Source organism: Miscanthus floridulus, chromosome 14, assembly GCF_019320115.1.
Source record: "Miscanthus floridulus cultivar M001 chromosome 14, ASM1932011v1, whole genome shotgun sequence".
NCBI lineage: Eukaryota > Viridiplantae > Streptophyta > Magnoliopsida > Poales > Poaceae > Miscanthus > Miscanthus floridulus.
Window position 1 is genome coordinate 27,411,207 of NC_089593.1, and position 11,503 is coordinate 27,422,709.

Genomic DNA, 11,503 nt, shown 5'->3' on the forward strand with positions numbered 1-11,503 from the left:
TAATGTTGTGAACACGAGGAGTAATAAGTCCACTCGTAATTTACCATATTCTAACCGGTCAGGAATGAAGGATGCAGCAAGCAATGATATGGAGGAGGAAGACAACCATATCCACGACTTCGAAGAACAAAGGGAAAGACAAAATTTGAGGACACGAGGATGTTTCCATTTCCCACTCGCAGCCACAAGCCAATCCGTGGACGAACAATTCATAAAGTTTGCCAAAGTAATCCAAAAGCTATAATACACATTCCATTGCTTGCCGACATGCACAGGATACCTCAAGGACATCCTAATGAACAACAAAAGGCCGATGCCTAACAGGGTAACACGGATATTGTGAGCACATATGTAGAGGTCTCTCTGTTAAAACTTCCAAAGTTTGGAGTGTTGGTTTTCGCTCTTTCTGTTAAAACTGGTACCCCATTGTGTAAGACTTTGTTATTGGCTTTCTTAAAAGCCGAGTTAATCTCCATTAAAAAAATATATATGTAGAGGTCTTGAAGTAAGGTAAATAGATTTTACCACAAGGAAGCTAAGGCAATTCCCATGTGGACAGGCTCCAATGAACATCACTCTCAAGTTTTAATTGACCCTGCAGTGTCGCGTTACACAGCCTTGTCATATACATTTAGCTAGGTTTACCGGCGAGGAGTTCAGCGACAAACGGGAACAGAGGATACATAAAGAACCTCTAATCTAGCTTCGCGCGCGCAGTCCGGTCAGCAGCGAACAGTCACAACACCAACGTCACAGCTACGCACAGAGTCATGCAAGGCCGGCCGGCACGTCATGTCGTGCCGTCATGAATCGATCAGAAGATGCACCAAAAGCTGGGACATTTTTTGTACAGGATGGAAGGGGGAGAGCCAAAAAGCACGAGCCCTGATTAGCCTTGTTGTCCGTGTGCCCCCGTGAGGCCGTGAGCACCATGAGCAGAGCAATCATGCTCTCGGCTATGTCCGGTCATTACGACGGGCTCAAGCAGGAGCAGCCCAGCAGCCGCAGGATCCTCAGCCAGCCATCTCTCTGCAATGAGTCATGACAGTTCGTGCGTGTATCAGCTATCACAGCTGCGGTCATGCATGTTAAATCATCACATGAACGTTTAAGACCATAATAAGAGTAATGAGAAAACTAAGTGCTCATATGTGTGACTGCAAATAATATTCCGTGTCGAGAAATCTTTGAGCTTGCAATCTTCTTGTTTCTTTCCTTTGCATCGATTACCTATATGTATGTTAAGACCTAGGCTTTATTAGGTGTTCTAATAATGCATATTTGCAATCGTGGTTTCTGGATGTTCTCGAACATCTTATCTTAGGATACAAAAATGGACTGACTGCAAATAAATGAACCATAGGCATGTAATGCGTACCCTCGGTGCTGGCTTTCCGTAGAGCATCATGTCCGGTGGAACCCCGTACAGGTCGTCGTCGACGGGTTTGGCCACCGTGAAGCAGGACCTCCTCGCCGCCTTGCTCCGCCTCGTCTGCACGTGCCCCTGTGGCGCCAGCTCCGCCGCCGTAGCCATCTTGGCCGCGCCGAAGCCGTCGCCGCCCCGCCGTCGTCTCCCCTACACGACCAGCATTTCCCATTCGATCGATAAGCAACAAGCCAACGCATCGTGAAAACCCGAGCCGTTGATGATAGAAAGAAAGTAGTTGTTGTGACTGGTACGCGTACCGTCTTGTTGGGCACTGCTTTCTGCGGCGTGGCGAGGTCGAAGAACGGGGTCATGACCGCCGGCCATGTGCCGTTGCCGTCGCCGCCGTGGTGGTTCCACTCCCCGAACGCCGGGATGCGCATGCGCCTCGCGTTCGGCATTGTTGATCTCTGAAGCATCAGGAAACAAAAGTAACTGTCAGTTGCTAGTTGCCGGAGGCCGGAAAGATAATGCCTACGTGCAGCAGCGCGAATACGCTCATGAGTCAGTGACTGACCTTCATTAGCAAAGGAGAGAGCGAGAGATGAGAATTGGCAAGAGGAGAATTCTGGGAAGAGAAAGAAGTAGGGAGTACATTATGTGGAGCTAGAGCAGGGGGGTAATGCAAGGGCTAGACAAATAAAGGCGGTGCGTCACTTCGTGGCGTGACTCGGAAGTGCTCCCGGTTAACGCGCTCGTAGCATGGACTGGAGGAGTCAAATTGTGAAAGTGCCTATAGCCATATGAAGTTGGAGTACCAAAAAAAACAAAAACAAAGCATCAACATTAGCATGGGTATAATGCTAGAAACACCAAAATTAAGTCGTAAATCATGGAAATCAAAGAAGGCACAAGCCTGGCATGTGTTGGCGTGCATAGTGTATCTGACAAGAAAAGGAGCGCCCGAGTCACCACAAGATCTCCAATCATATTCAATGTGTTTATATGTGTCCCTCAAATTGCAGAAGGTTATCAGTCTTTTTCAAATAGAGCCAAGGCGTTTTTGGTCTAATGATTTAGACCATTCTCAAGAGTTATTTTCTATGTAGCCAATAATTTCATGATGGCAAAATATTTATTTTGGTCCCTTAACTACCTTATGATGCTCAATTTCATCCTTCAATTTTTAAAATGGCCATTTCGGTCCCCAACTCTTTTGGGTTTAGTTTTGTTCTAGAACTATCAAAGTGATCGTTTCGGTCCTCGAGCTTTGTATTTTGGGCTCAATTTTATTCATGAACTATGAAAGTTTAGGGACTAGAATGAAAATTCACTTGATAGTTCATGGATGAAATTGAGCCCAAAGTGCAAAGTTTGAGGACTAAAACGGTTACTTTCATAGTCCTAGGATCAAATTGGGCCTAAAAGTAAAGTTTGAGGATTGAAACAACCATTTCAAAAGTTCAAGGATTAAACTGAACCTTGAACAATAGTTGAGGTACCAAAATGACTATTCTGCTGTGTTTTACTCCTGTTGATTTAGACCAATTTGTGGAATGGAGTTCTCTCCTGTTGATGTCACTACCGCTGTCTTCCGAAAACTGAGATATTGTTCTGATGGACCAGTTTCATAACGAGCTTCAGGCAGTTATAAGTGTGCCTGTTTTCTTTGACGAATGGCAAAAGGAGCACATAAAGTCAGCTGCACAAAGAGCCGGCTTTGAAGGTATTGCAACTAATAGATGAACCAGTAGCCGCTGCTCTTTCTAGCATAACAATAGAAAATGGCATTGCTGTTGTTTTTGGCATGGATGCCCGATCATATAATGTCTCGATCTTTGATGTCTCTCCTGACACAAAAAGATCCGAAGTCAATTTGTTGACCCCTCTGTGGGTGGGGATCTGTTTGATGATATACTCGTCCATTTTGTTGTTCGACAGATACTCGAACTTCATTCGGTTGACACTCGTCGAGATAGATGTGCTATGACAATGCTTGCGGCGACGGTGGAGCAAGCTAAGGTGGAATTGTCAAGCAAATATGAAGTTACAGTTTCAGTCCCGGCCTTCAGTGCATCTGCTCAAGCTCCTATTGATCTTGACATTACTATTTCTCGCCTGGAGTTCGAGAATTTGATTGATGGCTTGATAGGACAAATTAAAGGCAAGTGTCAGAATACATTTGAAGATGCTAAGATATCTAGCAAAAATATCAAGGAAATAATATTGGTTGGCGGGATGACTAGAGTTCCCAAGATACAGAGAATCATTTGTGAAGTCTTCGGTCAGAATCTGAACTTGAAGGTGAACCGTGAAGAAGCTGTTGTTATGGGATCTGCAATTCAAGCTGCCCTCGTTGTACATGACAAACAAGAGATTACTGATGATATGATTCCTCTATCTATCGGATTTGAGTCCTCGGATGGAATTTTTAGCAAAGTGGTTCCAAGATACAGCACTATCCCAACGAAACAGGCAGTAAAGGTTCCTGCTTGGGTTGCTTACGGAGAACGAAAGCTTGTTAAAATATTTTTGGGGGAGCATGTTATGGTTTAGCATAATATCATGGCTGTGTTGATGTTGAACTCACATTTGATGTTGACAAGGACTATGTGGTTAATGTGAGTGCCAGATGTACTGGTAGTACTAACGAAGAAGTGTTCTCATCTTTCTCCAAAACATTGGAGGACAAACTGAAAGAAGATTTTGACAAGGCTGTAAAGAAGGCTCTACTTGACTGGACAATGCATGGTGCAGGAAACCTTGCTAGGTTGAGAAATCTAGCAAGGCATATGATGAATACCATTGCTGATGTCTTGTCTGTGAGAAAGGATGAACTTCCAAAAGACCTTCGTGATGAAGCAGTGATCAGTGAATGCATTGGCTGGTTTGCAGAATTCATTGGATGGAGACATTACTGTGTTGAAATCCAAGATGTTCTCTGCAAAATCAGCGGAATCAAATATTCTGAATTGGAGGCTACTATCAGATTTGCGTGACCACAGTGACCATGACGATTATGATTTGTAGAGAGGACTTTCTGCACGCACAGCATTTTATAGTAATATATGTTTGTTTCAAAGTTCAAACATCAGCAAGGAAGAAGGGGAAACGACGTTATGGATCCTCGTGGTACATGTTGTTTAGGGTAAGAGCTCGTTTTCCCCCACTGTTTTGATGCAGAATCTGTGCTTCGGTTTGGGGAATTCATTGGATTAGTTGACGGGTTAGGGTTCTAATCTCGTAATTAGGCCATGCTATTTTTCCAGATTACGCAGTCGTGATTTGGTTGCTGGTTACAGCTGCTTTTATGTATCCAAAAATCATAGAAAATTATACTCAGGTAGTAGACTTCAATATCTTTCTTTTGGTATAGAGATCACGTTTATATCCCTTATGGTTTGGGAGATATGATCGTTGTTTGATGATGCTTTTGTCTGTCAGAATTCTGGACAATATTCGATGCATTCTGTTTTACGGTATCTTAGGTTCGTAATCTCATGAAATGATCTATGTGAATGTTGTAGGTAATTTCATAAGATTTCCATATTATTAAAGATCATAAACTTTGGATCATTATATCTCAAGATATGATTATTTTAGTGCTCTGTTGTTGTTCAGTCATCAGATCGCAGTCTTGTTTTGTGTATCCTAGGCTCTTCAAACCCGAAAAGTTATAACAAGAAAGTTGTATAGTTTTCTGTTAAGCCATTCAGATTAGTAATGTTTATAATTTTTGAGTCAATATATATCTAGTTATGAATGTTTTAAATTGGTTGTCTTGTTTACTATCAGATTATAGTTTCGGTTTTGACCTTCAGTTTTGGGTGTTAGTTTAGGAGTTCTTCGAGGCCAATTTGGTCCAGTGCGTTGCGGAGTTTTTTGTAGTACTTTGTATGATTTTTGCATCGAGTATTTAAACTCTGTTTTTGGTTGAATGGTTTAAGAGATATGGTTTTTGTTTTAAAAATGTTGCTCCTGTTAAAGACAGAATGTCTGTCAATTTGTAGGTTGTTTTAAAAATAGCAATTGTTGAAATTTGTACTTTGTTTGAATACTGAAGCTGTAGCTTGTTCTGTATAGATGCTTGTGGAGTATTTGTTTTCTATCATCGCTATTATGGTTTCAAAGATACAAAAAACACAAACAGCGCTGCTACTATTTTATTGGGATCAAGTGGGTCTGTTTTCGTCCGTTGTTGGTTTTAATGTAGAAACGCTTCATATATTGTTTATGAGTGATATTTGGAGTATTTTTACTGGGTTCATTGTTCTAAACTAGGTTGTAGTGCTTCAAAACATGCCTAGTACATTTTCTTCTTGGTCGGAGGCAACTGAATGTAGCAGTAGTTTGCTACCATTTTGACTTGTTATTTTTCATCACCAACACCATAATGTTTATAATAATATCATACTACAAATAACCAAAATTTGTGATCTTTGTCTATTCAATATTATTTCATGGATGTCTTGATTATCTATATATGGTGTTGCTATTATTCCATCTTGGCATATGTGTTAATCCATATCCTTGAAGACAAAGTTGAAGTATCATTGGTGGTTTGTGTGGTTTTTATTGCAACGTACCATGTGCATTACATCATTCATGTGCATTGGAAGTTATGTCGTTACCTATGGTCACGATTGTACCGGTGCAACATCATGGGATGTAGCTCCATACTTTGTTGGGTGTGCAGGCAGGAGTCATTTTGCATTGCATTCATGGAGTATATTGAAGTGATATTTCCTTCTTGTTATGAAGTTCTATCATATGGCTATGTTCTAAAATTGGAAGCCACTAAATTTACATTGATATGATATCTTGTTTATTCTATAAGTGGAACTCTATGTTAAATCGTTGTTTAATCCAACTTGTGGTCTAAATAGCTTGTCAAAATAAATTTGTTTGTTGAGATGTTTTATCTCACCCTTGCACTACTCAATCCAGGTACTTGATGCTTTGCTTGAAGGGATGAGATTAGTTGCACTTCATCACTACTTTGCCACACTTTAGTGACATAATAATACTTTGGCTTGTTGTAAATAACTTAGCTTATCAGTCATGATGACCCCTCATGGTTTAATAATATTAACTGAGATGGAACCTTTCTTAATCATGGTTTTATAGTTGTTGTTGCCTCTGCGTTCTACTTTGTTTATCATGTTTGCCACTGAGTTTTGTATTCCAGCTTGAGGGAAGGGGCATTTAGTGACATCCCTGGCTTTTTGTGGCACCTGGGGTGTTACAGCCTCGTGATAGAGAGTCATGTTACAACTAGTTTATCACCAGTTCCTCAAATTGCTTAAGTGATGCTCTAAGGTGGTTATAAAGTTAGTTAACAAATTAACGAATCCAAATTACCACTGTACAAGCACAACAAAGCAAATTCGCATTAAAATGAACGATTAGATTTAAGGATCATCAAAATTTTGTTAACTATTTCAACTAAAGTACACAACATACTTTGCATATTCCAACATATAACTAACATGCCAGAAACATTTGTGTAAGGCCTTGCCCACGAAAAAGAAAAATGTATTTATGACACACCAATTGATTCAACAATAACAAATATGAAGGATTTAGCTCTGAGAATGACAAACCTATAGGTTGTGCATGCATAAAAAACAAATATACAATCAAAGCCTAGATACATATAGTCAATAAACACCATAAACATGATATACAACAACTTAAAGCCAACACAGCCCATTACAAGCACTAGACTCTGGTATATATATTTAACAACATGAATATTTATGTTATCCAACACATGACATTTATGTGACATGAAAAGTGTTAAGGTATATTAGTCAAGGGTATTATTGTAACCTCCTGTGTCTAGGGTTAGTCTTGTGTCTCCCATGTACTCTATATATATCCCTTTGCGCCTCAATACAATCATCCAGTTCAGTCTCCCTTTGCTAGTAACATGTTATCAAAGCTCTAGGGCTTTTTATCTAACACTGCCTATTGTCATGGGCGAGGCCAATAGAATTTAATCAGAAACCTTCCAAGAATCCAATTATTAGTAAAATTATATTAACCTCATATCAAGAAAATATTTTTTCATGGTTGCATGACATCTAGCCAGCCAGCATGACACACTCAAGGTTTAGGTTATCGATGCGATAAAATTTAGCACTCTACTATTTTATCATTTATAACTGGCCATGTAGTTGGCACACCAAAAAACAAATTAATAATTAGGGATTTTAGAGAATGTTGAGAGATCACACAAGGATAACTAATGGATTAGCTTTGTAGAATGGACAGTGAGGTACTAGATAAAATTTGTGAGTATGAAAGAAGATTAAAATAGATAAAATAGCAGAAGAAATGTCAAGAGTAAGATCATGTAGCAGAGGTGTAAGGAAAATGGACCCTAGGCCCATTTACTTTGGATTTTGATGTTTGATGACCAACACAACCAAATTGGACTAATGAATTTGCAAGTAATTCTTTTGTAGTTCAATAGAGTGCAAACGTGACCTGGACGAAGGCGACATGATGATCCGATGATCAACACCTTAAGCAAGACCCTAGAAGCACAAGAGAGGATCCAAGATATCAAGCAAAGTCCAAGCACGAAGATATGAACCAAGCCGGATGCAAGATCACAAAGAAACGAGCTCCACAGAGGTGGCCGGACATGACCCTATAAGGACCGGACGCATCCGATCAGTTGCTCGGCAACAGTAGGCATCATCAGCAGTGACCGGACGCTGAGCGAGGCAGTGACCGGATGCACGGACTTCACTGTTCATCATCGCGGCAACAACTTAGTGAGGACCGAACGCAACGGCACTAGATGATCGGACGCACAAAGTGCAGTGTCCGATCATGTCTAGAGAGGTTCTAGAGCGGCGTAATTGCGACCGGACATGTCTGGTCGATGATGACCGGACTCGGCAGTGCGTCCGATCTCTACGCGCACGTTCAACGGTCGGGACGACCGGACGCGTCCAGTTAGTAGCAGAAAGCTGGGTTTCGCCCCCAACGGCTACTTTCTCTATGTAGCTTATAAATAGACCCCCAACCAGCCATTTGTGATGTAGAGAGCTGAGGAAACATACCAAGGGTGTTGATCCACCATTTTAGTGATCTCCGCTTGCATAATGCTTAGTGATTCATTAGGTGATTAGCGTAGGTACTTTGCGAAGTGCTTTGGTTGATTAGACCATCGCTTATGCGCTTGCTCTAGATTTAGGCCTAGTGTTTAGTGAGGTTTGCACACCTCTTATCACTCGGTGCTTGCGCGCACCATTGTTGTACATCGGAGGGGCTTGTAGTCTTGCGAGATCACACCCACCGTATTTATGGTGTGGCCGCCACCGTGTACCAAAGGGAACAAGGCCCACGGCGATTCGGCCGGAAGCTTGATAGCAAAGACGGCGGGGAGCGGTCCGGGAGAGGCTTGCCTAAAGGCACACCAAAGATCCACTTGCACGTGAGGAAGGCCCGAGGCTATCCATGGAGTTACCTGATTAGGAGCTTAGCCCTTGAGAGGGATTCCTTGTGAGGGGCTCCAATGAGGACTAGGGGGAAGCTTGAGCGCTTCTCGATACCTCAGTAAAAATACTAGAGTCGTCGACGGGAGTTTGCATCTCTACCTCATCTTTACCTTCCGCATTCACATTGCTACCTTGGTTGATTGGTTTACTTTCATAGGCTAGTTGATAGGATTGGAACCTAGGTTGCATAACTCTTTTGTGGTAGAGATAGCAACACACCTAGCAAAACTATAGTTGCACATCTAGATAGATTACTTTCTTGCTTAGGTTTTGACTAGGTGGAATTAGAGGCCATAGTTTAGAGTTAGAATTTTAAGTTACCTAATTCACCCCTCTCTTAGACGTCATGGTCCCTTACAAGTGGTATCAAAGCCGGTTGGCTCAATTTAGACCTCTGGCTTCACCGCCGTTGAGCCAACGCTATTTAGAGTGGTTGGGATGGATACCTCTAGGCCTCCATACTCTGACAGCACTAACTTCCCCTACTATAAAGCTAGAATGGCTTGTCACCTTGAGGCGGTAGATTTGGGTGTTTGGAGAGTCACTCATGATGGGATGAAACCTATTAAGAATCCCGATAAACCCACAAAGAGTGAAGAAAAAAAATCATTTCAATGCTAGAGCTAAAAATCGCTTGTTTGAATCTTTTAGCATGGATGTGTTTAACCAAGTGTTCACTTTAAATATGCCACATGAAATTTGGTTAAAACTCCAAGAGCTTCATGACAGCACAACTAATGTCCGTGAGCAAAAACATTATCTAGATAAATAAAATTATGATTCCTTTAAAATGAATGATGATGAGCTTGTTCGTGATCAAGCAAAGGCAAAGCTCTCACATGTAGTGAGAAAAACAAGATGAAGGGCAAGCAAGTTGAGACAAGCTCAAGCTCAAGCTCCTCAAGTGAAGATGAAGAAGAAGTTGAGGATGATGATGATGATGAATCAAGTGATGATGATCAATCTTCCACCTCCACCTTCGACCTTAATGAAGAATCAATCAAACTTATCAACAAGGTGGAGAAGATGATCCAAAGGCTCAATGTCAAGGGTGTGCCCATCCAAATTCAAGACTTCATCTTCACAAATCAAAGAAATGAGCAAAGAAAGAAAGGATGCTATGGATGCAGCGAGTTGGGGCACTTTGTGGAAGTTTATCCAAACAAGCCCACACCCAAGACAAAGAAGAAAGCATGTAAGGACAAAGCCCACACATCAATAAGGTCATGGGATGATTCTTCAAGTGAAGAAGAAAACCATCACAACAGGCGAGGCCACAAGTACTCATCATCAAGCTCTTCTCGTGTGTGCCTTATGGCATGAGGTAATGAAAGCTCATCCTCTAGTGAGAGTGATAGTGACTGTGAAATGCCTTCTCTTAATGAACTTGTGCAAGAAAATCTTAAATATGCTAAGGCTTGCACTAGCCAACAAAAGAAGCTAAAAATATTGCAAGAAAAGCTAGATAGTTCACAAGAAGCATATAAAACCTTGCTTGAACAATATGAGACATTTGTTAATCTCAATATTGAACTATCTACTAAAATTGAGCAACTTGGGGCTAGTGCAACAACAAATGCATGCACAATCAATGATGAGCAACTTGTAAAGAAAAATAAAAAATTAAAAGAAAAGTTAGCTAGCTCACAAGATGCTTATAAAAGTTTGCTTGCTAAAATGGAAACCATGTGCAAACATTGTGATGATCTAACTAATAAAGTTGCTAATCTTGAAGCCGTTGGTACAACCCTCACCAAGGCACCTAAAAATAAAAGTTCTATCTTTGAAATTCCTAAAAAGGATGCTTCTACTTCTTGCAATGATTTATGTTTAGACTCACCCTTGTGTAACCAAGTTTGTGTTGAGAAAGTTATTGTAGATACATGCACACAAGAGGTCGCAATGGAGAATGAGCAACTCAAGCAAGAAGTGGCTCGCCATACCAAGGACTTGACTCAAGTAAAAGGCAAAATGGAGCAAGCCCAACATCATCAAGATAACACCATTAAGGGAGTGAAGAAGCTTAATGAAGGACAAACCATGGTTTGTAACATGTACCACAAGGAAGGCCACAAGTCCTATGAGTGCAAGGTGAAGAATGGGGGAGGAGCTAAGAAGAAAGAGAAAAACAAAAAGGAAACACGCAAGCTCTCCAACACCTACGCCAACAAGGTGGACAAAAAGGCCTCCACACCTTATCTCTTGAAGAAGAAGAAAAATGACAAGGTGGTGGCCATCAAGGTGAACAAGCAAGCCAACAATGGGGCTAAATGCATTTGGGTGCCAAAGGAGATCATTTCCAACATGAAGAGCACCAAGAAGGTTTGGTTCCCTAAAGGGAAGTGAGAAGTCCGATGGACTTCAGGGAATTTGAAGACTTGACAAAGTATGGGTGCATTTCATGGGGTGCATCATTATGGACATGGTAATTGTCAAGTGGGTTAGTGAATACTATGGACCCAAATTCACCTTCCCATGTTATGTAACTAGATTTAATTTCTTGCAATTTCAATTGGCGTCTAGTTCCTTTTCATGCCTAGGTTTGCATTTGCATGTTTAATCTTTTATCTTGCATACACTAGGTATATCTTATGGTAGGCTTGCTCGGTTTCACTCTTAACCC

General features: G+C 41.2%; 1 protein-coding gene and 1 pseudogene across 1 annotated transcript; one reads left to right on the plus strand and one right to left on the minus strand.

Annotated features, from left to right (window-relative positions):
• Window positions 1-969: 969 nt before the first annotated feature.
• Window positions 970-1,830, minus strand: LOC136504317 (uncharacterized). Its single transcript, XM_066499196.1, has 3 exons — window positions 1,681-1,830; window positions 1,379-1,576; window positions 970-1,029 (listed from the first exon to the last, which is right to left on the minus strand). Exons 1-3 carry the CDS (start codon window positions 1,825-1,827, stop codon window positions 970-972), a joined length of 405 nt encoding a protein of 134 aa, XP_066355293.1. The 5' UTR covers window positions 1,828-1,830.
• A 140-nt stretch (window positions 1,831-1,970) lies between these two features.
• On the plus strand, window positions 1,971-4,396 carry LOC136503244 (heat shock 70 kDa protein, mitochondrial-like; annotated as a pseudogene).
• Window positions 4,397-11,503: the final 7,107 nt, after the last annotated feature.